Source organism: Azolla caroliniana, unplaced genomic scaffold (assembly GCF_043228905.1).
Source record: "Azolla caroliniana isolate FFs.n. ecotype wild unplaced genomic scaffold, voAzoCaro1.0.p SCAF_11, whole genome shotgun sequence".
Classification (NCBI taxonomy): Eukaryota; Viridiplantae; Streptophyta; class Polypodiopsida; order Salviniales; family Salviniaceae; genus Azolla; species Azolla caroliniana.
Genome location: NW_028230446.1, coordinates 13,609,738 through 13,637,566, shown reverse-complemented (window position 1 = coordinate 13,637,566; position 27,829 = coordinate 13,609,738). Strand labels below are relative to the sequence as shown.

Genomic DNA, 27,829 nt, shown 5'->3' with positions numbered 1-27,829 from the left:
TTCCATAATCATACATTAACGATACTGCCATTGATTACTGATCTCTAATGAGTCAAAGGGTTTCCTATGTTATAGCTCACCATTGAATCATGCTAAGGCATTGAAGGTCTTCAAATCAACCTTGATTGAGGTCAATTTGGTCACATGCTACCCATAAATGTCCTTCTTGGGGAAATGTTGTTTTTTGGGGGGTTGATGTCACTTGCATAACCATAACTGATCATGAGATAGCTTTTCCGTAGTTTTCCCTAATCTTATTATACAGATATAAAAACACTACCATAATCACCAAAGTATAAGTGATCCCACAAGGAACACAAATTAGAGCACTCAAATACACATAGACTCATAAGAAGTACTTCACACTCCACTTGTTCTTGGATTGAGAGGTTGTCCCTCGTTTGTTACTCCAGGGATAAAAAAGAACTAGTGAAAACATGAAAAAAAATTAGTATGCTCTTATACCAACTGTTAGAGCCTAACTAATTAATTACACAAAATATAAGGAATTATAGACCAAAGCAAGGAAAGAGGGGTGCCAAAACCCCTAGTAACAGCACGAAACGGACCCGAACCTCCTCGATGTCCCATACCATCGAGCCTTGATATGATTCGTACCTTGGGTTTTGGGGGGATCGTGCGTGCTTAGTTAACAAGCGTTATAGCCACACTGTCATAGTCTCAACATAAGTCAAGCCTCCTTGAAAAGAAGGTTGTTAGCCTTCTTGTATAGGCAGACACATTAGGTCCTATTGTGTTCACACTTGACTACTTTATGCGAAGTGGTCAAGTGATAACACACTTAATAGTTATCCCACACTATATAATTGAATATTACAAGTCATAACTTCGTTCCTTTTCGAATTAACCCGCATGTTACTCATCATAAGATTAGGGAAACTACGGAAAACCTATCTCATAATTAGTTATGATAATGCACACAACATATTCCCCCCACTTTAAAAGATTGCACTGTTGCAAAGACTATTTGAGGGAAGTGTGTTTTGACGTTGTCGTGAAGATCCGTCACTACGCGCGGATCGTGAGGCGGAACCGCCGGGGTTCTGGATCGGAAGGATTCAAAGTCGGTACAAGCTTTGGCGAGAAAGTACTTAAGATAGATTGGGAAAGAGAGAAGTTGAGATTAAACGATTGAGAGAGATTGATTGAACTTTTATCTTTGGATTTAAGAAACAAGTTACACCATCAATTTGATAACGAATTTCTTCTTCTTAATTTCATAAAAAAAAACGTGTTTTTTCTCCTCCCCCTTCCTTCTTTTATAGATGCTCTCATGCATGTGATGCATGTGAGGGTATAAGACATGCATAAATTGCATGTTTGTCATTTGGTGCTTATGTATTACATGTGGTGCATGATAACCATGTCACTCATTTTAGCTCTCATGTATGAGAATTTACATGTAAAAGTACAATGATAGAAATATAAATTTAACTAAATAGCATGGCTTAATGGTAAGCCAATTGACTCCTAACTTGGAGGTGCAAGGTTTGAATCCTTACTTGCCCTCCTTGTATATGTATGTATGTATATATATTTATATATTTATTTATCTAGTCGTCGGACGCCGGTTCGTTGGTTGCCGCCAGGTACCGGTGCCGCCGCCGGGTGCCGTCGGTTACCGGTGCCTCGCCGGTTGCTGCCGGATCACCAGCTCCATCGCCGGTCCTGTTTTGGTTGGCCAAAACCATTTACGAGTAGATAGCCCACCTCCACTCTTAGTTTAAGTTAGCTTGAACTCTCTATGCTCCACACATAGACACAAAGATAATATCTTTTGCTCTACCTTATATATGATGAGAGCCGTATTTGTCGTGCCTATGTGGGATATCTCACAAATTTCTCTTTTCCTTTCACAAACTTTATACCCTCATATCTTGACATTTAGTTGTCCGTTTCTCATGTAATAAAGTGCATTCGAAACCTCCATCATTTTGTACTTAGATATTAAATTTATTTAAAATGTTATCTTCACAATTATTGTATTATGTGATTTATACTCGATTTTGTACGTTTTATGGGATTTTCACACTATTGCCGAAAATCTTCACGACAACGTGATTTGCCAACTAAAAGATTGATCAAGTAGGCAAAGAAACCCATATGTTTGAGAATTGTGAAAGTTCTACAAACTTGTGGGGTTAATTTAGTGTACTTACTTACCAACAAAGTCTTAAGAGTTTAAAATTACACATGGAAACCTAACTTTTGTACACTAACAAGTGCAATGCATGAATTATACACATTCTCTTATAAAGACCTTACAAATTGAGAATTCTCATGACTTTAAAATCTTATAATCTAGACTTTGCACAATTCAATCCTACTAGGGGCCCAACTTGGCATCCTTATTTTCTTGACAAGTACCTTATATGTTGGGCCAAGGAAAAATATTATAATTCTTTTTATTTTGCTTTACACCATAATCTTACAACTAAGTCCTACTAGGGGTCAAGCTTTTGCTTTACACTACAATCTCACAACTCAATCCTACTAAGGTCCAACTTGGCATCTTGGTTTTGTACATAAGCATCTCATCATTTGGCCATATTACAACACTTTTTTTTTGTTGGTAATTAATTAATAAACCATTTTAGGGACCCCTATGGAACGTGGTTGTACCCTTCTTGTCCCTACTACATACACTATAGGGGACATTATGTCAACATGAACCATCTAAAATGTAGTAACTACAAGCTTGGGAGAAGACCCAATAAAAAGAAACGATGACAAAAGTTTCGTAGCGAACGATACCCAAAGATTTTATATAACAATTTGACTTTAACAACTCGGTAGACAAGGAATATGTGCTTGTCATTCTCAATAATTGTACAACAAAAATGAGTCCAAATCTAAAAGACGTAAAACGCTTTCACACATCCTAAACATCGACACATTACGAGCTTAACATATGGCCCCTCAACTTTACAATCAACTTGTTGGTGGTCATGATATTTACAATATGACCCAAATGTTCTTTTTGTATGATTATATAGCACAAAAAACTATGTTCCGGTCACTTATTTCTCCACTACTGACAAAGAGTTGTTGGAAGATTATCCCATTCATGAGGGATTACCAATTAAGCAAGGAAAACTACAAATGCCAAGTTGAAGATATCCAAAAGAAATTTTAGTGTCATGATGCATCTAGTGTAGACACTATAGCATACACCAAATTTTGGCTTTGGTTAGTGATTATTTATGTTGGCTATGAATTAAATATTATGGGGAAAGTTTTTTTTCCCCCCAAAAAAACTCCTTCCGTCAGTTATAAAAGTTTACAGATGATCATGTTATATACAAATCCCAGTAGGGACACGATAGTTCCATCTTATATGGAGGCCCACTAACTCAAGAAAGGCAGAGGATGATCATTATTGGATGAAGGCTAATCGTTGTTGTTTTTCATACCACCGCATATAATTAATTACAATATTAAATATTCATCGCCTACCTAGGTATGCATTAATTTCCTTCATACACTAGTAATGTATTATGTCATTCTATTCAAAACATCAAGAAGGATGGGTAGGCATCAAGTCAACGCACCCCCAACTATAGAGCCAATACAAGTTCTCCCCCAAGCTTCCAAGTTGATCGCAAAAAAGGGGGTGTCATGTCCATACTTGAGAGTCGACATAAACAAATGCATTATAATCTATAGTTGGAGTCCAAGAGAATGGGGTCTATGAATAATATTTATATGATAAAATAACCACCCTTTAAATAAGAGTCCGTTTTAATACCCTTTTGAGTGAGTAGGGATGTAACAATAGTTTCTCTTAACAACCTTAAGTTCAATGTGTCTTGCCCATTTTAAGGAGCGCTATTGAGTACATAATTCTTGCCTTGATCCCACTGCACCTAGCAAAAGTTGGAATATGAACTACAACCAAGTGTCTAATCTTTGTTTGCCATGTACAAAGGTTAGTTAAATTGCATTTGCTTGCTTTACTACCTTTAAAATAGCATTTTGGCATGTTCGCAAAATATGGTTTTTTAGATCATCAATATCCAAGTATCTGAAGAGTATTTTAAAGAGCTTACACACTGAAAAAGTTTTGTCATACATACATTCTTAGGGTTCTTTGCTTGGCATTATATTGAAAGTTTTTTTGAAACTCACAAAAAGATGGAGTCTCTCTCTACCTTTAGGCAACTCTCTATCGAAGCCAAGGGTAATAAAATGATATATCATTAATGTTTTGGTCTAAAATTGTTTTTGGCCAATAACTCTGTTAGTGTGGTTCTCGAATCTCAACCCACAAACAATGTTTTCTTGACTATTCATTCTATATCGTTTTACATACAATGTTACATCATTGCGCAATCATTGGAAAGCTATTCTTGTTTCCACTCTAGAGTCTAGTGTATGGGTATAATGAAATCTTTTACCATTCTTTAATTTTAATTAATATTATATTAGCAAATAAAAGTATTGCAAACAGGGTATCTCAAGTTTTCAAGAAACATGATGAGTATTCTTGTTAGTTTTCCCCAACCCATTAAAACCAAAGTATAATCAAAGATATGGGAAATGCAATTTTAATAACGTTTTGACAAGGTCACAAGTTAGTGAGTGCTACAAAAAGCCACCCACCATTGACCTTATGAGCACATTATTTATGTATAACCATATATACATATTGATGGTTCATGCCAATTGTAAAGTTATTGAAGTAAAGGTAATCAAGTTTTTTTTTTGTCTAGCCGATTGTCCAGCAAAGGTACTCAAGAAACTTGCCCCAATTGTACATGTTAGACAAAAAAGAAACTTAGAGTTCAATAACTTTTACCTGCAACGTATAGACAAAAAGAAACTTGACTTTTTCTCACAGAAGCAAAATATGAGCTTGTCTAAGGTCTAATGTGTACAAGTGTATTGGAAGGACAGTCAATCACAATTGATATGCCAGATGTTATATTAGTTATTAAATAACCCTTTAATAAAAAACGATGTCAAATTATGCATTCTTCAAATGTGAACTGCATTTAGTGCTGGGAAGTCTTTATATTTTGATAATGTATCCTCGACACAAGTAGTTGGATGGGTTCATACAGAAACCTCATCCAAGTTGTGTTTACTGCATGCGAAGCTATGTATAATAGCAACCGATTTTTAGTTACTCATGGTCATGCAGTGGGCAACTTTTTCCTTGTCCTTTACATTTTGGATTTTCCATAACCCTAAATTGTTTGCATTTAAATTGACACTAATATATTAGTAATTCGTACTAATACAAAATTGCAAACCAGGAAAGTGCCTGCAACATAAGCCCTCAGATATTCTTTCATAGTCGACTAATACTCTCTTTGCCCGTGTACGTATTGAGTGGTTAATAGGTGTACAGCCATTAACATCTTTCCACTTGGAATACTGTTTCTTGTTTTAGATGTCCAATCAAACATTAACATAAACCTTTAAATGCTACGTTAGAAAAGGAAAATGTCCTGAACCGGAGCATCAAGACACAATATAGGGCATCCAACTAAACATAAATTAACCAGTTCAACATCAGCAGCGTCTATTTGAGTTGGCATACACCATATGCCATACTTTCAATAAGCCATGGATCATAGCAGCTAAACATAAATTCAACATCAGCAGCGTCTATTTGAGTTGGCATACACCATATGCCATACTTTCAATAAGCCATGCATCATAGCAGCAAGGCTAGTCTGCCTTCCAAACTCGAAAGGTAGAGAAGTCTGATAAAGATACCATCCTACCCATTACAAACAGACACTTCCTTGTGACCATTATGGTGCTCAAAGATTTGTGCCTTGAGGTAGCATAAGTAATCTTAAGCAAAAACAAGCTCCGTTTCAGAGGAGAAAAATAGTATGTTCTCAAGATTTTTCAACCTTTTGCTGTGCAACATTGTGGTTAAACCCCTTACACAAAGTAGAGCTTTTTGTCTGTGCAAGATTGTTGTTTGATCCCTTAAAGTAGAATATGTACATCCACTACATGATTCACTCTATTTGAGTTCCTTTGTAAGAAATTTTGAAATCATAAACCGACTCCAATTCCTCATCTAAATCTCTGATGCTTCATTCTTCACTTCGATATTGTCAGAGACTAACTGAGGTAGTTCCAAAGAACCACAGCACCGGTAATAACCATTTGGATCATAGAAAAACCTCTGGGATAGGTGGACTTCCTTCATGGTATATTCACCCCAATCCTCATTTCGGTGTTTCATCAATAGTTTCCTTGCATCGAAGTACCTTGTATCCAATCTATGGCCATGACAAATAATTGCTCATGTTTTCTAGGACTTGCAAAAAGGCAATATTATGACAAATTACAAAACAGGTTTCAAGTATGCATCTCACCTTGGGGCATAGTTTGCATTCATTAATGTTGCATGTAGCTGCAATTGGACATATAGAAATAGTCAGAAGTGTTTTAACCATTTTTACATACTAATCTGTAATGCAAAGTGGCAGAGTGAGAAATCACAAAAAATTGGGTGACGTATAAAAAGTAAAGAGACTGAGGCCTCCTATGTTTTTATAATAACCTTTACTTCTTGTGACCTGTCCTTGGCAGCAACAAGGCCAGCATCTATAAATGCATCCCTTATCACATCTGTTTTCTTCTTAAGGTACACAAATATAGTATGGCTCGATTAATGTCTAAGTAACCAAAAAGGATGTCCTTTTCATAATTTCTCCATATGGAGGTCAACAACAAATAAAGATTGTTGTGCACATTCAGAGAAACTCAGCAGAACATCATGTTCTCATGCATGTGCATTGATCCATCTAACTCTAACCTCAGTAATATTTTTTTAAGACATAATCTACATAAGGATACAACAAGCTCGATGAAATGGATTGTCTGGGTTGACTTCATGTACTCTCATATATATCACCCGTGCCTCAGCAGGATTCCCTCGTAGATTTTCCTACAAATGACACCACAATAAAAATAAAGGCATGGAATAAGAATATAGCCAGAAGGTAAAGGTTCAGGACAGGAGAAAAAAATAAAGATATTAACATCTTTGTAGAGGCAAAAATGGCCTATAAGGTCAAACGAGATTATATCTTAATATGGCGTCTCGTTTTTCAAAACAAAATAAATAAAAATGAGCAAAAAAGTAAATAAAAACAAAAGCGACTGAGGAATCCAGTTATCTATACATCTAGGATTCTCAAGCCAGATAAATTGTAACTTTTGTCTTTCAAAGATCTTTGATATAGGTGAATCCAGAATGCAGAGATTTTAAAAGCAAGGGAAGCAAGAAAAAACACTGACAAGAAAAATATCTGATAATATATTCTAATCAACAGTTCTGCTTTATGGTTTCATTTTAATGTCAGATATATGGAATAAATAAATAAAGCATATTTTATACATTAGTTGCAGACGTTTCAGGGGATTTCTGAAAACAAAGAAGAATTTGAGCGAGAAACAAAGCACTGGCTTCCTAAATATTTGAAGTGTCAGAAATTTTGGAATTTGCTGATGGTTATAGGCTTCAAAGAGTAGCAGACCTTCCAAAAACAGAGAGAACAATGAGACCACTACTACAATGCAGTAGGTAAAACATATGAAGCTCATATACTTTTCAGCATGCATAGCCTATGGAATCACGGGCTCGACCAAGGGAATGAAGCCATCAAACAGAATATGTCCAACTGTCATTATTCAGGGAAAACATACATTTATTTCATAATAATGATAGCAATCAAAGGTTGGCTATATTAGTCCATTTGAAGAAAGACTTTATAAAACTTGAATTTATTCTTGAATTGTAAGACTTAGGGCTTGTTTCATCTGTGATTTAAGTGATTATGATTCTAGACAGCCCATTCCCTGTGGAGACAATACAATAGCCAACAGTGCTTTAGAGATGACCCATCTTTGGTTCAAATATCAATAGAAACATGATAAAAAAATGTTGCCTACATTAGCCAAATTGAAAAGAAAACTACAATAAACTTCAAATCAATTATCCTGTTATGCCCAAAACATTTCAGATTTTGTCACAAATTTATGTGCAATTCTAAAGACCATTGCTGTTTCATATAATAAAATAGCCATGAAGCACTGCACCTTGATTCAAATGCAAAATCTACATATGATACAACTTTTTTCCTTGTATCTTATATATCTATATCCAGACACATGGGATAAACCATGGAAGTTTCCTTCGCCCTGTAGCAGGATAACTGTAACATGATAAATACATACCTAATCGAGACTAATGTGAAGCCTCAACAGCCAAAGCTCAATGTAGCATTTTCTAGATAGTAACTTCCTTTTTCCTAACTATTCAAGTATGTAAATCAGCACGTAATCTTAAATCATAATTTACTCTAGTCATTCAACAAACAAGTTTGAATTATCAAAGAAACTTTATTTTAAATTACAAGGACCAAAGATTTTGATACTTACTATGCCTCTCAAGTGCACCTTTGGTTCGTGCCCATTCAAAACTTCCAATACTTTGGGTTGTACCCCCTATACAAATCAATGTAGTATCAAACTTACAATAAATATAACAAATATAATCCATACAGAGGAATGTTCTTGGTAGCTTTACATGCAGTCTCAATTTTTCTCAAGAGATATACATAGCACTCACCTCTTTAATAAAAAGATATAGAGAGAGTCTGGGAAATGCAAGAAGTATGACTAGCATGAAAATATCCATTGGAAACATGAATAAAGAGGACGTACAAAATGTAAGCTTAACAATTCAAGAGAAACCGTTTACTAGAGCCTGCTGCTATACAAAAAAAATCAATAAAATTAAATAGTACCTCTGCAGACCAATCTTTTTCTCTAGTTAATCCTTGCAAGACATTGACATTTCTCAGCAACTTATTTCACTTGAAGGTTCTCAAATAGATGATATCTGTTTTATACTAGTAAATTGTATGCTGGCTTCAGAACTACAGCCTTTCTTTTGTCCTACAACTAAGCTAGAGTTGCTGGGGTTAAATCTATGAACAAAGATCCATCCCATCAAAGGAACTTTGTCCCACAAACTGCTTGAAGCCCTATAAATCAACCTTCATCTCTTTTCCAGCCTTGTGAGTAGTTCTCGGATAGTTACTTTAAAATATCTCTATAGCTTTACGCTATCACCAGAGCATACCATTACAATTTTCATATCATACAGCAGCAAGATTCCTCCTTGAACTCAATAGAAAGAAAGGTTAAAACATAGATTTTCCGATCACAATTCCCTCACTTATTATGTTGTGGCACCTCTCAGACAAAAAGCATTTTTGGTCTTACGGTAACAAAACCACAAATCCTTTCATTTAATGAGACCCAAACCTTAATGCATTGAAATAAATAGATACATAAGGATGTAGGTAAAATTATCCAATTTATACCTGCAAAACCTCAGCAGCCAAATGAACACTTTGTTCAGTGTACAGCTTTAGCATTAGAAATGTCAAATGGAATGTCTCTGGCTTTACAAAGAAAGATCTCCTTATCCTGCTTCCTGCAAAGATCATATCACTTATCTTTCAGAGTTTTGTACAAAAGGACAATGATATATTTGTATTACCACCTGTGCATGCATCTAAGAATAATATTTTCCCCATGCATCTATTGCCACCTGGAGACCTCCGTAATCTACAGCTTTCACTGTACAATGCAGAGAGTAAATATATATAATGCGTCTATTGTAATTTTTACCTTGGCTGTCTGAAGAGGAAAATCTAACCTATATGCATAGAACATGGATATCTATAATCACAGCTTCAAGATGCAGTTATCAATTAAATCTACACATTCCAAATCCAAGCATCTCTGAAAACCATGCAATCCATCTTGATAGTTAATAATAACATGGTTGAAATCACAAACGTAGTCAAACATAGACCAAATGGAAAATCAGCAATTACATGATAAAATGAAACCAGGATCACATATCTATGCATCTTCTGGTAGAAAAATCTAACTTACGTTTCGTGTTTGATTCAAAGTTGTTTTCTTCTTCCTCATCTGAAGAGTCCTCATCACTGAACAATCCCTCTAAATCAGGATCCATTATGTGCAATCCCTTGATTTTTGGAACCTTCAGAGAATTTGGAATTTTCAAATTGGAATTCTCTTTACTGACTGTTTTCGGAAACCAGCTAACATAGTTGTTTGCCTCCTTTTCATCAACCAGTACAGACTCGCGAAAGTTCCTCACATGCTCCACAAGGTTTTGATGCGAAGCTAGGGGCACTGAGATGAAATGACTATACTCCAATGAAGGATTTTTCTCTGCCTGTAGTAGGTTTATTAGCAAGTATATCAATTAGACTAATTAAATACTAATCCATATACAAAGCAAGTTAGTAGTACAAATTAAATTCAGCAGGACGATCAAATGCACAAAAGCAAAGAGTTGGTCAATTAAGTTTGAGGAGCAAGAGAACCAGGGACACTTAATTTTCCATTCAAAGACTGTGTTGATGAATGGATATTGCAGCAAGACTCATATGAGGACAAATACTCTGAAAATCATGATCTCAAGAATGTTAACGTTACAGAAACTAAACTCATGATTCTAAATATAATTCTCGAACAAGCAAGAATTGCCATCCACAGAAAATTCATAAACGTGCAAAGGAGGCCGAAACAGTGCAAGGAATTTGTAAAAGCTTGTGGCAGTGGTAATGGGCGAAGAAAATATCACGGATTGTCAAGCCCTTTTGAGTCTAGACTCCTAAGAACTTATACTGCATGAAATTTTGTTGCCAGTGGCCCAAGTATTGAAATAATATGCGAACACCATTTGCAAGTTCTATGAATTCTTTTTGTACATCTGTTCATGATCTTTGACATGTTAATATGTCTATAATTGGATTACATCTACAATCTGAATAATAGGAGTGTGACAATTGATTGAACAGTAAAAGTTTCTTTAACAGTTGGTCTTATAATGCATGTTTGTGACTTGAGGTTCCAAGTACCATGTTTGCAACATTTGCACTCTTCCTATATAAGAGAGCTCTAAAGGCTTACGGATATTGTACTTGTGTGTGTGTGTGTGTGTGTGTGTGTGTGTGAGAGAGAGAGAGAGAGGAAGCAAGCTAAAGAGTGATTAAAACCAAAAAATGATAATAACTTCCGAACTACTGATGAGACATTTTGACATGGTGAGTGCCGACTTGATAAGTGACTCCACATGCACTACCTAGAAAAGAGATTTAAGAAAGAAAAACAAACAGAAATAAGAAAAAATGTGAAGAAACAATTGCTAGATAATATATCCCTAGTTTTCAATGTATTCAAGAGTGCAGGTCACAAAACTAAAATAGTAAAAATCAATCTTAAACTAATAGTGAAAATGTCAAAAGATGTAAGATGGGGTAAGTGCAAATTGAAGAAGTCCATATCACATCAAATAATTCATGCATAGCATGGACTAGAGACTTCATCACTATGACGTCCCTACTCGTGTCATCAAGGTGCAAGATAGATCAAGAATAGGTCAAAACTTGTATTAAGATATGGTATATACAAGAAACAATATTTTAAATTTCCATTACTACTTCAGCAAGTGAGGAACAACCTAGAACCTGCTCAATAGGTACCAAATACTAATGAATGAACAAAAAGAGTGCATCATTGGAAACCTTGCAAAAATACCACAGAGAAAGAAATCAAGAAAACACACTCTCTGCAATATATTCTTTATGCGTGTAACCGCTGCATCCACTGCCTCTTGTGATGGTCCCTTGACATCTGCAACAAAGCCACAATGTACATTCAAGAAAGAGTATGACTACAGATAAACTTCATAATAAAAGTATTTGATAATAAGAAAAAAGAATGTGAACTAATTTTTCACATAATCTTGAAACCTTATATTACTGAGGGAATTAGAGAATCACATTATTGATGCATGACTAATATTCATGGATCACACCACAAATATATGCTCCAAGAAGAAAAGATAAAAACGAGAATGGCTTTTGTTCCAAATTCCAAAGGATATCGAGAACTATCTCAAAAGTTAAGGCATAAAAATATTTAGAACTAATTCGTTTGATGACTGTTTTCTTCTAGAGCAGACGTATATTAAACTCTTATAATTCTGTGTAGAAAACTGCCTCGGACGTTGAGGCATAGAAATATTCGGTGTTAACTTGCAATATTTAGTACTGATTTGCTTCATGACTTCACACTGTTTTCTTCTAGTAGAGATGAATATTAAGCTCTTATAATTTTGTGTATTGAGCACTTCCTCAAAACTTGGAGGCACAGAAATATTCAATGTTAATTTGCTAGATGACTTCAAACTATTTCCTTCAAGAGAGAATGTATATTAAGCTCTTATAACTTTGTAGGATTTTATGAAAATGCGTGATTAAGAAGCTTTTATTCTCAAATGAAAGTTGCATCTATGAGTTTCTTCAGGTCTATTGTGCATCCTCCTTTTCTTAATGTATATCCTTTAGGATGAATAAGCATTTCATTTTCATTCTAATTTCTAACAGTATAAATAAGCCAACCCCACCCATTTACAGACACAGAAATCAATGCTAAAAAATCATGTATTACCTAAGGAAACACCGCTCCTAACTTCTCTTCCAGGAGGGATTTTGATACGAGCTTTTGTAGCTTTCTGAATGCTGTTTAATGTTGCACCTCTACAAGAAAAATCTCATATATTGTGGTTCTGTGCTTTATATGCTAACTTCCAACAGTATTGGCAAGAACTTACCGTCTTCCTATCACCAGTCCTAAAAGGGGAGCAGAAACCTGTAATATCATTAAACTTTGTGATTAAAATGGCATCAAGATATTGAAAAACCAACAGTAAGTGGAATTTCAAGCATTTGTGCATGAAAACAAGGATTGTGCCAAGTCACATAAAGCTAAGGAAGCACATCCTCATATCATGCAATAAAGATGGTAGGCTTTCTTAGTTGCCCACACCTAATTGCATTCAAGCAGTAAAGAGCCTTCCCACACGAAACTCTAAAGATTAACCACATGTGTATTGTGACATAAACATGGTCTCATGAGCCATCATACTAGTGAATGAACTCAATATTCAAACATATATTCATTCATGTCCCATTTATTGCTATAATTACCAAAATGTGTGCTTTTTTATCGTATGGTTTCATGATTTTTCATGAACGTCTTTGGCACAAATCCTCCAAAAATGCGGTTGCACAATGTGGCAAAGGGTCCGCCTTGATGTGATGTATGCCAACCCTTGTGTCGGCCAGCATGTTATATTCACAATGGGGGATTACGTGCCAGGTAGAGTTGCAGATCACGTACTAGAACCAGTGAGGCAGTTCATAGATGATTGGCTAACACACAGGCATATGGTGCATTGAACTCTCTGACAAAACCGTAGGTCCTCAGCAGTCACAAGCTTTGGGCAAGGACATGCATGGCAAAGAGCTGAGCTGTTGACTGTGATTGAGTTCCAGAATTCACTCTATTATGATGTCAAAGGTACAGTTGGTGATGTCCATCATGCTAACATGAGCGTGCCAGGGTTTCCTGATAGTTGACTTCAGGACGGCCTTTAGATCAGCTTCTCCCAATCATTTTGGAAGGTCACAGAGCAATTACTCGAAGTAAATGAGGAACTGCAGAAGGGATTTGTGGAGAAGTTGACAGGCTGTTAAAAATCACTATACACTTTTAATGGAGATTTTCTGATCAAACATGCGGCGGAACGGCATGGCTGTCCAAGGAGATCCCCAACTCCATTCGCTTTGAGAAATCAGTATCAGCAGGATTCAGCAAGCTGGTTGATGTTCCATATGGAAAGGAAAGTAGCCACTTGCTCATTAGCACTGGTGCCTCCACAAAACTTGTGATAATGGTATGATATCTCAAGCTTGGATAGAAGTTTATATGGATTTGATAGCAGGAGGAGAGGGTGGAAGTTAGGGCAGGGTTACTGGTACTATTTTGGAGGCTGGGTGAGGTGTGCAGTTCTACGGAGTAAGAATGCACCAGCATTGGTGCCTTCACAAAACTTGTGATAAGCGTACAACATCTCAAACTCAGATAGAGGATTACATGGATAACATGACAGGGAGGAGCGGATAGAAGTCAGGGCAGGGCTACTGGTACTTTCTTAGCTGCTGGGTGAGTTATGCAGTTCTACAGAGCAAGCATTCATCGGCACTGTGCCTTCACAAAACTTGTGATAATGATACGACATCTCAGACTCGGATGGAGGATTACATCGATAAGCTGGCAGGAGAAGGGGTTGGAAGTTGAGGCACAGCTGCTGGTACTTTCTTGGCTACTCGTTGAGGGGTGCACTTCAATGGAGCAAGCACGATTCAGCACTGCTGCCTTCACAAAACTTGTGATAAGGGTACATCTCAAGCTCAGATAGAGGATTACATGGATAAGATGGCAGAGAAGAGGGGAGGAGGGGTGGAAGTTGGGGCAGGGTTACCAGCACCTTCTTGGCTGCTGGGTGAGGTATGCAGTTGCATAGAGCAAGCACACATTCATTTCCCACGCATTGCAATCATTTTCTAAGCCATCAACATGAGCACTAGATATGAGTGTAGGTTGACAGAAATCATAGCTAAGCCAAAACTGCACTGTATATGGTGGCTTTTCAATAATGGTTAAATGGACAAAATCAAGGATGAGGCCACAATCAAGATCCAAACTTGCAACTCGTTTTTGGGATATGAATTCTCTAAACTTCTCTTTCAATTGAATCCTTTGGAGCTTTACATCAGATGTATTCATCTAAATTCATGCATAGAATCATATGCCATGCATTGCTATATATTTCTCAGATGTAGGTTTGTATGTGCAAGTTGAGCTGAAACACAGCCTAAACAATATATAAGGCAAAAAATTTACATATGAAAATGACCCTTAATAGAAGCCAAAATGAACATTAACTAAAGCCAAAACATAGACCTTGACATTGCATAGAATACAAAATCAGTGGATAAAAATACACCTTAATGAAAGTTTCATATCATATTTTGTGGACAAACTGCACCTTAAGGGAAGCCAAAAAAATATGCTTCACCATTATGTAGAAGAAAAAACATGTCGAGGAAAATGTGCCTTGATAAATCTTCAAATTTCATATACAAAATGCACCTTAATGGAAGCTGAAACATTTATCTTAGTATCATAAGGAACGTTCAGGTTCCATAGACCACATCATGTAACTTACCATCACACACAGGGCAAAATTTCATGGATGAAAATGCATCTCAATGGAACCTTCAAATTCCACATTTCATGGACAAAAATGCATCCTAATGTAAGCTTTGAAATCCACATACCACATCATCTCACTTAACACCTCGATAGAAGTTTGTATTCAATAGATCCAAGCATATAATTTAGCATTGCACGGAAGACAAAATCCATCCTTGAAAATGCACCTTAATGGAAGCTTCGAATTCTACAGTGTTGTTTGAAACAGGTTCTGCTTCATTTCTGGTGGATGCATCCTCAGAAGCTTCGCTTATGGAAGAAGCTTTACCGATTCCCAATGAAGAATCTTCCAAATCCTTGTTTTCAGAAGAGGCAATTTGTTCACCTTGTTTACCTGCAAGAATAAAGAAGAATAGTTGAAATTAGAAAAAAAAAATAGTAGCACAGATGTTAGAGGAAATAACTGTGAAAGAAAAAACATAATCATGAATATAGCTTCTTCATCAATGGTGGCAGTAGAGGAAATGGAGCTAGACGTGATTTGTTCACCTTGCTTACCTGAAAAAAGATAAATAATTATTAGAAGAAACGACAGTGCAGCATTTGAAGGGAGCGACAGAATTAGAAATGATGGAATTTTTTACCTTCTTCATTGGTGGAAGCACTGGAAGAAGAAAGAGAATGAGAGAGGAGCTTTCTGAAGTTGATCCCACCTTGTAGCTTCAATGGAATCTTCAGATCCTGCAAAACTTTCCTTTGGGGCTGGCACAAATCTTGAGCTCAGCCTTACAGAAAAATCGGTCTACTAGGAGCAAAGGGGGGGAAAGGAAGAAACCTGATCAGGAGGAGCTAGGGTTCGCAGAAACCTGTGAAGAAAGAAGACATTAATGATGACGACGACGATGAAGACGGGGAGAAGAAAGAAGAATTCGATGAATTAATTGTTGCGGAGGTCAGAGGAAGGAAAGAAAAGCCATAGCTAGAATGCAAGGAGGAGAGGAACCTTACCTGGTACGTCTTAAGCTCGTCAATACGCGCTCTGCCATGGCCATGGCTCCTCTCTCTCTCTCTCTCTCTCTCTCTCTCTCTCTCTCTCTCTCAAGTCTCTGTGGAAGAGTTATAACTTATAATTAAGTTAAGTATTATGTATCAGTGGAAGAGTTATAACTTATAATTAAGTTAAGTATTATGTATCAGTGGAAGAGTTATAACTTATAATTAAGTTAAGTATTATGTATCAGTGGAAGAGTTATAACTTATAATTAAGTTAAGTATTATGTCTCTATGGAAGAGTTATAACTTATAATTAAGTTAAGTATTATGTCTATGTGGAAGAGTTATAACTTATAAATTGTAATTAAGTTAAGTATTATGAATTTGTGTCTATGTGTCTGTGGGGTTTTTCAGTAAGTCTTTACTTGTTCGTTGGTTGGATTGGAGACTGTGACTGTGACTGTGACGGGGGGCTTCTTCTTCTTCTTCTTCTTCTTCTTCTTCTTCTGCTTCTTCTTCTTTGTGACATGGACTGGATTGCCTGGCTTGCCCAACCAACCCCGACCCAAAACACGAACTCACGGGTGTCGGTGGGTGGGAGAGAGCCAAGTGCTACATGAATGTGGACATTTGGAATGGGTAACCATCAACATGGATCCAAAGGTCCTTAATTAGGTGAAGTGTTTGTATTGAGCTCATGTCCACCACTCTAGTAAAAAAAAAAAGACACTTTACCCATCTAGTTAGACCAAGGCATTAGCACATCAATTCTCTTCTGACATTGATATGAGAGGGTCCATCGATCACAATATCGAGGACGTCATAGCTATCTGAAGAATGATAACTTCACAACTACTCGTCCATGATTCATTGGTTGGTAGTTTGGTTTATAAAGAGAACCATATGTTGACGGATGTGCTCCATCACCAAGGATTGGTTAGTGGCAAAGTGTTGCCCATCTTGTTGTGGATAGTCTAGATTCATGTAGAGTCACAAGCCACATCTTAATTGCATTGGTAGGGCTTGAGTGTGTCATTGAATTGAAATGGACAATAAGGGGCAATAAGCCAAGGACAACTCAATTGTGTTAACAACTTATTTTAGCTATGTGAGGTTGATTGAAATTGCCTTTGTGGGGCCAATGCCCCATGGTGGGTGATGTTGCACTCCCACACCCTAGAAGTGTCTTGAAACGTGTTTTCCTATGACAGTATATTTGATGTTATTGATTTTTGCTTCTTGGACATAGTGTTGTGCTTGATGGCGGACCGTATATTGCTCCATCTAGTCTTTTTGGTTGTATATTTCTATTGATTTGTGACCTAGAGGACATATATGATACAAGCATTGATAAAATGTTGAGCCAATTCTTTGTCTTTATAATCTGAAGGTCAATCTAGGTAGGAAACATTGATGTGGCCCTCCTTTTTTTTTCCTTGAAAGATTTTCTTCAATAGTATTAAAAACGTCTAAAGACTACAAGTTGAAGTTATCTGCCCATAGGCTTACAACTATGGCCCTCCTTTTGGTAGTCATAGCTTATCAACAGTGGTAGGGAATCAAAGTTGACTTTAAGTTGCTTGCCTCAACCAATGTGACTAGAGGTGGTAGTTGAGGTGGGTGATAAGGAATGAGCCATTGCGATTGTCAAGGGTTGGTCATGGTCATACAATGGTGTCTTCCACTCCTTATCACTCAACTTATGCGAGAGCCACAAGGATAGTTGATTAGACGGTTATGGCAAGCTAGCCATTAGAGGCCAAACACAAGGAACAGTTTGTCCTTTTGTCTAAGGAACCTGGCCTCTTAGGTAGTATTGTAAGGGTTCCCAATGGCTGTTGTTTGTATACTCAAACGTCAATTCAACAATAAGAGGTTGGCTTCTTTGTTCCTACACTTTGAAATGGGCTCGGACACCCACATAGTGGATGACTTTCTGTAATTAACTAACAAACTTAAATAGCTTGGCAATAGCACTTTAACCTCAAGTTTACTCTAGTAAACACTACATATTAAAGGGGGATACAAAGGTGACATATAAATATTCATGCTCATATTAAGTAAACATGAAATGCAATAGAGAGCAACACCTCTTCTCTCCTTGCTTTTATGGGGGTGGTGATGGAGTGAGATTGCGCTTCCTTCTTCAAATTTTATTTATCTCTTTAATTGATCAACATGTAGAAAGTCTAGTATCTTATCTCCTACTTTATGAGGTTGACTATACAACCTTTGCCATATTTTATATCTATTCTTGAATCAAATACCTTTATATTTCCATGTGGATGATTGCATCCAATTGTTACAACATCTCAATGGCCTGGCCAATAAATCTCAATACCACAAAAGGGAGGTGATGTTCTTCTGTGTATATTTTGAATATGGTCTATTACCATCTTGACAATCGCTGGTCGATTTGTAGTTTGCTGTTGTCTGCCGGAATAGTAATCGACGGGCAAGAGCGCAGTAATATGGAATAGAATAATATTGTAACGCATGTAACGGTTCACGCGGGAAGCGTGAACGGCTAAAAGACCCTGCCTGGGTATATAAAGGGCAAAATACCTCTGATAGAGCTAGCGTGTAATTTTGGAATGTAAAAGGCGTATCGTAATAGAGTTCTATCTTCTCTGATATCTGTGTGTAGTTGTGGTTAATCTACTGTGTGTTTGTAATTCTTAAAGAGCGTAGGAGTGAGTAACGGTGTGTGCGCTAGCTCACTGTTTAAGGAGCTCGGTTGTAGCTGTCTCCCTTATACGCTGCTAGGTTACGGGAAGTATCCAACTAAGTATTACGCACAGACGCTACCATTCATTGTCACACAATCACTTGGAGGTCTAGGTCGAAGGATTGACCATAGACCGTGTTCCTAATCGGCAACACTTTTGGCACGCTTGGTAATTTGTGTCTTCTCACAAACGAACAATGACGAATGGATATTTAGCCGCAGACGCCCCAGAGAACCAACACGACCAAACCGGCCAATCACAAGGTCCATCACACGCTAGGCAGAGGAACGTGCATGACAAAAGCCTCGCCTCAGCGACCTCAGTACTACCTGTCGGGACCACAAAGGTGATTTCCCGCTCTCCAAATACCTCGGCGATACGCGGGAAGCGTGCTCACCACAACAACATTGTGGTCTTTCCTTGCCCGTCGTAGCACCTAACATGGCCTTTGCCTATCCCCGCTTTAACGGCGAAACCGACGCCGCAACCCACATTCACATGTTCCTCAATGTCTAGAATGCAAACCACATGGCGCAGAGCCTTTCTGAGGCAATAGCGCACCAATCCAAAATGATGGGGTTCGGGTTAACATTGGATGGGAGAGCGGCGTTTTGGCATTCGCAAATGGATCTGCCATCAATCATGACCTTCGACCAGTTGTAGTCTACCTTTTTGCGGTTCTTTCATCGGAGGGTGCCACAACACGAAATCCTTGGGCAATTCTACACAATTAAGCAGCTGCCGACCGAGACGATCACGGATTTCAACTTACGTTTCCAAAATCTATGACGAAAATTAGAATAGGGCCCGACGGAGGACGAGGTTGGGGAGACATTTCTGGTGGCATTATGCCGACCCATACGGACAACGCTCAACAACAATAGCGTGAAAGGGGAAACGGCCGATATGGTCATAGAAAGAGCGCTATAGCTCGAGCTGGACAAAGATGAGGAAAGGTTTTCCATGTCCTCATTACGACAAACGTTACCTCAGGACGAGGAATGACATTTTCGTCAAGCGATCTAGTGCACAATTTGCTTGAATTCGGGGCATTCTGCAGTGGAGTGCAACATGCGAATCCATTGTCCAATCTGTCACTCGAAAGCTCACAGAGTTGAGTAGTGCGAGTACAATATGTTGAACATAGCCACGCCCACAATACACAGCGTGGACACACAACGTCCCCCACGCCGTAATGAACAAAGGAGGTAGGAAGACCGACCACAGTATATGGATCGCAATCCATGTGATGACCGGCACTACTGGAATTGCCGGAATCACAACGATTCCGAGGAAGATGAGCCGGAGGATGAAGACTATTGTGGCCACCCCAAATATACTAAAGGGGGTCGGCGCTATGAGAATTACCGGCCGACAAACAAACGTGGAGGCTTTAATGGACCTTGTGGAAAGCATCGACAATATCGGGACCATCGACGATATGACGAAAGCTCGGACGATGACCGGCACCAGGAACCACACCGGGACCAATAGCAACCACCGCGTACACTCCGACAAATGAAGCAGGACCGGGAGGAGCAAGTCGCACCGGGGGATCGGCACACACCACCACGGGCTGAGAAGGGCAAATCTAGCATCCATTGTTTTGTTTGTCAACAACTCGGACATTATGCCACACAATGCCCAATACGCAAGGGCAAGGGGCCCACCGTCAATACGATTACGGCGGAAGTGCAGCAAGTCACGACACGTTAGTAAACAAAAACGGCTAATTGGGCCGCGCAAGATGAGATACGGCGAACAACCCAAGCATGGGTTGAAAAAGAAAACGCGACAAATATGGAGCGCATGCGGAAGGAATCTGCAAACATGGTGGAGCTATTGGAGGATGGACCATCCTCAGACCCCATTTGGCAAGCACTTGCAAGCTACGAGATAACGTTAACCATGGAGAAGCTGCTGCAACTAGTCCCACGATTCCGCCAGGCCGTGGAAGAGCGGGTGACGAGCAGACCTGGGGTAAGCATCGCCACGAATTTCACGGACATTAGCTACGGACCGTCAGTAGTGGATCACCACAACCCAACTATTAAGTTGATATTACATGGTCAGGAAATCCTAGGATGCGTAATCGATGGCGGCTCGATCGTTAATGTAATTAGCGCGAAAACATGTGAACAATTAGGAATTTCAGAATGGGAGGCTTGCCCGTTCTAGCTCCGCATGGCAGATACCCGCTCAATACGACCATTGGGGTTGATACCCAAGGTAGGCATTATCGTGGGTGGACATCGCTTCAACATCTCGACGGTAGTCCTCGCCTTGGACGCCCCAAGGGCGTACCCTGTGTTGCTGGGCAGATCGTGGCTTCGTTTAACGAATATCAAGCAGAGCTGGCAACACAAGTGTATCAGTTTTCGATGTGGACGCACCAAGGTCCGCGTACCAACGGAGGAAAGGGCGACTCAATCCAAGGGCATAACACCATTATACGCGGAAGATATACATATGCTAGCTAGGGTGGATGATACAGAATTAGAGGCATACCTAGACGAGCACCCTCAGATTATTCCACTGTTCGAAACCGACGTCATCGAAACCGCGGCAGAATATGCCACAACCACTACACTCGACGATGAGGCTTACGAACCAAACCCGGAGTCCATATTAGAACTAAGTAGAGCACGGGCAACGTTCGAGAGGGAAATGGAAATTTCACGACGAGTCACCGCCTCAGCCCTGGAAGAAGTAAATGTGGGTATGGTGTCAGAACCCCGTTTCCTCTCCATCGCAAAAGAATTAAGGCCGGACCAGAGAGACGCGTTGATTGTACTACTCAAGAAGTATAAAGATGTGTTCGCCTGGGCCCATGAGGACATGAAGGGTTAGATCCGAAGTTCTATCAACATAAGATTAATTTAGCAATCGACGCGAAACCGGTCTAGCAGTGTCGCTACTGCACGAACCCAAATTACGTGGCCCGCGTAAAAGAAGAAATTGAAAAACTCTTGAAGGAGGGATTCATACGGCTAGTTAAACAAGCTACATGGTTAAGCCCGATCGTAGTCGTACCAAAGAAAAATGGCAAAATACGAGTATGCGTGGATTACCGAAAATTAAATGTCGTAACCATTACAGACACATTCCCTTTACCATTCACTGATAGCATACTGGACGCCGTCACAGGGCATGACATGTACAGTTTTTTAGATGGCTTCAGTGGTTACAACCAAGTACGCATGCACCCCGATGACCAAGAGAAGATGACATTTGTCATGGACTGGGGAGTCTATGTGGCAGTCATCATGATGTTCAGGCTAAAGACGACGTCGGCGACATTTCAACGGACAATCATGGAGATTTTTGGGGAATATATTCCGGCCTTCATGCAAGTTTTTTTAGACGATTTTGCGGTATATGGGAGAGCAACTGACCATTTTACGCATTTGCAACTGTGCCTGGAATGTTGCCGCACCGCACGCTTAAGCTTGAATTCCGCAAAATGTGCCTTCGGCGTTACCAGCGGGGCTCTCCTGGGCCATATAGTCAGCAAGGAAGGGATAGCGGTCGATCTGAATAAAATCTCTGCGATTACTCAAGCCAAAACTCCGACAAACGCAAACTCACTCAATCGTTTTTTAGGACAAATACGATGGCACAGTCAGATGATACGATATTTGGCGGACTTCGCCACGCCGTTGCATGCAGCCGTGCACCAGATTCTCTTCCAATGGACAGCAATGGAAGAAAAGGCATATGATGCGCTAAAGGTAATGCTCACGTAGACACCCGTCGTATAGCCACCAATTTGGGCGAAGCCATTCCACGTGTTCGTAGATGCCTCAGACATAGCAATAGGAAGTGCGCTAATGCAGCTCACAGAGCCGAATTGGTACCGGCCGGTGTACTACACTAGTCGAAAATTATCAACGGCGGAGCGTAACTATTCCACGACAGAACGTGAGGCATTGGGGATGATCTATAACATCAATAAATTCCGGCATTATTTGTTAGGGCGGAAATTCACGTTTCACGTGGATCATTCGACACTGTTGTATTTGGTGGAGAAACAAGCGCTGACGGGGAAATTGGCGAGATGGATGTTGCTGCTTCAAGAATTTGATTTTGTAATTCAGCACCGCTTGGGTATGCAACACACAGTGGCGGATTTTTTGAGCAGACTCGATGATGGAGAAACGGCACAGAAGGATGACGACAACTTTCCGAATGCAGACATTTTGTGGGTAGCAACACTAATAGAAAGAACGGAAAAGACCTTTCCAGACCGGTGGCTCATGGAAATGACCTACTTTTTGACTACGGGACTGCCCCCACCGTAATTACGCACGGACGAGAAGAAACAATTAGCCGTTCGGAGCCGTAACTTCTGCCTAGTAGAAGGAATCTTATATCACAAAGGCAGTGATGGCATTTGGCGACGCGGTGTACGTCAGGATGAGAAAGAAGCGGTCTTACGGGAGGCTCACTACGACACGACAAGCGGACATTACGCGAGCGATGTTACGGCCCGGAAAATATGGCAAGCAGGCCTATGGTGGCCAACTTCACAGAAGGATGCGTACGATTATTGCAAAAAGTGCGATTTGTGTCAACGGATGGGCTAGCCCACGGAGGGCGCAAGAATGCCACACTAGCCCGTATTGCCGTTAGATCCCTTCCAAAAGTGGGGATTGGATTTTGTAGGTCCCTTCACACCGGCGATGGCCCATATGGGCAATAAATACATATTGGTGGCCACGGATTATTGCACCAAGTGGGTAGAAGCAAAGGCACTACGAGAGAATACGACGGCTGTCACGGCGAGATTCCTTTATGAACACATCTGGTGTCGGTTTGGTTGTCCGATTGAGCTTATCAACGATCAGGGGAGCCACTTTCTCAATACGGTGGTTCATGAACTAACACATCATTACGCCGTGGTCTACAAGAAGAGTACACCATATTATCCACAGGCGAATGGGTTGGCGGAATCCACCAACGAGACATTGTAGACCATATTAAAGAAAATTTTCAATGAAAATAGAACGGACTGGGATACCAAATTACATAGTGCGTTATGGGCGTACAAGACCAGCTACAAAACAAGCATATAGTCAACACTGTTTCGACTAGCGTTTGGGATGGAGGCTGTTATGCCGGTAGAGTTTCAAATACCCAGTTTACGGATTCAAGTACGGGACTGACTATCTGAAGCCAAGTCGGAGGAAGTAAGGCTCCACCAGCTACTCGAACTCGGCGAAACACGCGTACACAACATGGTTGTGTTGGAGCAAGAACAACGACGGCGTAAAGCGTTTGTGGATCGACATCGGAACGCATGGGAAAAGGATTTTGCGGTCAGTAGAGCGGTACTGGTTTTCCAAACCCACATGGGGCATATGCCAAGAAAATTACGATTCCGCTGGACGGGCCCGTACCGGATAGTTGGAGCGGAACAAGGCACGTTTCAATTGGGCATGCTGGCTGGGGAAGTATTACGACAGAAAGTGAATGGGTTTTGCCTTAAACCTTATCTGGGACCTACGCCACCTAACCTATTCCCCGCCGGACAGGACAAAGCCGGAGAATCCGCGGAGTAAGTAGACGGCCCCACTTGTATTATAGTGTAAAAATAGGCTTGTATGTAACCGTTACGAGAAAAAGAAAAAGAAAAAAAGGAGAAGATAGCGACGCTATTAAAAGGACTTAAGGCATGCACACACTTCTAGACCAAGAACATGCGGCACCACGATGGCTCACTGACCAATGAACCCTAGGCCACAAAAAGAAGGAAATAGAAGGTTTTCTACACAATACAGAAATCAACCTCCTAAATCTCAATGCTCTCATCGCTCCCCTTCCTCACCTTCTTCTCCATCCTATCACAGAGCTCAAACCCACCACAACCAACAATCTTCACCCGACGAGCCTACTTTGACTATGCTGATATTCATCTCTACCGCCTTGCGTCGATGGCTCGTGGAGAAAGACCTGGATGGGTACATCAGGGTCGTGGAGGCACCTCCACACCCGGATGCACTGGACATCGCCAGAAAGCTCAACATCGACATGGTCACCAACTCATCCATTAGGAAAAAGTTGTACCTGTCATCACTAGGTGAAAGGCATTTTGAAATCCCTCCTGCGGAGTCGTTGTAGAGATATTTCGGTCCATATTCGTCATCCGCCAAGGCATATAGAACGAAGGAGATCCCGGATCCCTTTTTCCGCGAAATTTCCAAGTTCTTATTAGAGGTTCGATGCATACATGTAAACGCATATGGGATGCCCAAGCAGAAGGCAGGTATCATCATTGATACCTTTGAAGGGCGTACGGTCGATTGGGGGGTCATCACGGCGCCGATGTTAAGGGAAGGCCTGCCCGCATATCAAGGAGGCAAAAAGCTCAGGCCTATCATACAACGGTACTTGACAGCACTATTCCCACCCTGAGGCCTGTTGGCACCGCAGTCTAGCAGGCCCACGCCGCCGCCTCGATCCGCGAAGTGAAGGTTAGCGGAGTTAGCCACCACAAAGTGGGAGGATGAACCCCAACCCGCCCAACCGAACACGCGAACAACACAGGAAGAGCAGGCGACGCGGACCGAGGAAGCGACACCGAACCACGACAAGAAAGCCCCAGGCCGAAAAGGCGGAGGCTGGACAAGAAAGATGGGTGAGGATTAGTTAAAGACGCACTCGTGGCTGCGGAGACAATGATCGTAGGCAACAGCTCCGCAGCTACGGAGCCTAACACCACCTTCGAAATAATCTGGGAACCACGGCCGATCATTATGGCCCAGTCACAACGAGGGAAAGTCGTATTGACGGCAGAAAGCGAGGTCCTAGCGTATTCGGATATTCCGGACACGACCCATGAGTTCGGTGCCAAGGAGATGGCCATTAAAAATAAAAATGTCTGGAAAAAGGTTAAACTGACCCAGGCCAAGCTGCAAAAAGCCAATGAATGCATCACGGAGTTGGAAAATAACACGACTACGGTGCAACAAGCAGCTCCACCACCAAACAACGCCGTCGAAGCCCTGAGGGAAGAGATTGAGGCTCAAACCGCCATTGCCTCAAAAGCAAAACGGGCCGTACAACTAGCGGAATCAGAGATTGACCGCCTCCGCGCTGAACTTCGCCAGTCCTCGGACAGAGAAAAGGACATCCGCACCAACGGCCGAAAGGTAGTGAAGACCCTTGAAGAAAAACTCGCAGTGGAGACAACATAGCACACCCGGACAAAAGAAGAAAACGCCCAATTACGGGAGGAAGAGAAAAAATCAGAAGCGGCAATCACGGGACTCTGGGCCTTATTAGAGAAAAAGAAAGCATGGTTCGATGAGCAGCTGGTGGGAGAACAGGAGAGAAGGCATCAGTTCGAAATCCGCCTGAACAATGAAATGGGAAAACTGGAAGAACTACATGCGAAGGAATCCCAGCTGTGGGCAGGTATGAGGAACACGTATGAGGAAGCGGCGGCAGTTAGTCAGCAAGAAATTGCAAACCTCAAGAAATCTGTAGAAGAAGCATGCAACCGTTGCCAAGCCATAACAGACAACGTGCGTATCCTTCTACAAACAAATTGGGAGAGGTTTACGGCACAATTAAAAACGGCACTAGACAAAGGATGGATGGCGTGGGCTACACAAGCGGCAGAATTGCATATGTATCGAGCGGATTGGGAGAACCGGAGGAAAGACGACCGAGGCTTCTATAAACTCAATGAGGAAAGCATTGCGGCAATACGCGAGGACCTAGCGCAGGACTATCGCACGCTAGTGGACCAACATTCCAAAGAACTCGCATAACTACTAGATGATTTTGGCGAAAGTCAGGAGGACCTGTTTCACCATATCATGCAAGCCGGCAACACGCGAACAAACGAGGAATCCATCGCAACACCAATTCCGGATACTGCCAAACAAAAGGAACCTCAGGCCATGTCACCAGAAATTACCACTACGGTGAACAACGCGGAATGGCAAGCGGAGTCCCCCGCAATACCAGACAACGAAACCACTGCCCAAGTGGAACCCCATCCACCGGAGCATACGCTTATGGCTGACCACATGGAGAACGACCCGGACCAAGAGGAACCGCAAACCCACTCCCCAGAGCATACAACGGCGGCCGACATCACGGGGGAAGTGACAGACAAAACAGAACTACGACCTACCGCAAGCCCGTAGATGACTGATCTAAACCCCCTAGCCCACAAAGAGTCCACAGAACCTGACCCACCCACACAGGATGACCACGACACCATGAGCAACCCTCCAGAACAAGCAGGGGAACCACACAACGACGCGACTACGGGCCCTATGCCGTCCCCAAACACGGACACCATAGTAGAACAAAACATCAAAGCCATTTTGGAGGAAGATTAAAGGGATGGGTCCGACGTGCCATGGCACTGTCCCACAGGTGTGCCAGGTGTTGTCCTCCGGAATAGTAACCGACGGGCAAGAGCACAGTAATATGGAATAGAATAATATTGTAACGCATGTAACAGTTCATGCGGGAAGCGTGAACGGCTAAAAGACCCTGCCTGCGTATATAAAGGGCAAAATACCTCTGATAGAGCTAGCGTGTAATTTTGGAATGTAAAAGGCATATCGTAATAGAGTTCTATCTTCCCTGATATCTGTGTGGCGCTGTGGTTAATCTACTGTGTGTCTGTAATTCTTAAAGAGCGTAGGAGTGAGTAACGATGTGTGTGCTAGCCCAATGTCTAAGGAGCTCGGTTGTAGCTGTCTCCCTTATATGTTGCTAGGTTACGGGAAGTATCCCACTAAGTATTACGCACAGACGCTACCATTTGTTGTCACACAGTCACTTGGAGGTCTAGGTCGAAGGACTAACCATAGACCGTGTTCCTAACTGGCAACATTTGCAACTCTAAAACTGGCCTTGTTGGTGATCTTCTAAATGTATCCTAGAGGTAGGTGTACTCTATAAGTTCAAGAGTTGTTGCA

General features: G+C 40.8%; 1 protein-coding gene across 1 annotated transcript in view; it reads right to left on the bottom strand.

Moving 5' to 3' along the window:
• Positions 1-5,827: 5,827 nt before the first annotated feature.
• Positions 5,828-27,829, bottom strand: part of LOC147857845 (uncharacterized) — a 30,844-nt gene continuing 8,842 nt past the window's right edge. Inside the window, exons 2-14 of the mRNA XM_087327568.1 lie at positions 15,810-15,927; positions 15,630-15,723; positions 15,393-15,570; positions 12,719-12,756; positions 12,556-12,644; positions 11,669-11,736; positions 9,964-10,273; positions 9,384-9,496; positions 8,434-8,499; positions 6,847-6,937; positions 6,551-6,618; positions 6,363-6,400; positions 5,828-6,266 (exon numbers count right to left, since the gene is read on the bottom strand). Coding sequence (XP_087183694.1) covers positions 6,062-6,266; positions 6,363-6,400; positions 6,551-6,618; positions 6,847-6,937; positions 8,434-8,499; positions 9,384-9,496; positions 9,964-10,273; positions 11,669-11,736; positions 12,556-12,644; positions 12,719-12,756; positions 15,393-15,570; positions 15,630-15,723; positions 15,810-15,927 — 1,476 coding nt within the window. The 3' untranslated portion in view covers positions 5,828-6,061. The remainder of the gene's footprint in view (positions 6,267-6,362; positions 6,401-6,550; positions 6,619-6,846; positions 6,938-8,433; positions 8,500-9,383; positions 9,497-9,963; positions 10,274-11,668; positions 11,737-12,555; positions 12,645-12,718; positions 12,757-15,392; positions 15,571-15,629; positions 15,724-15,809; positions 15,928-27,829) is intronic.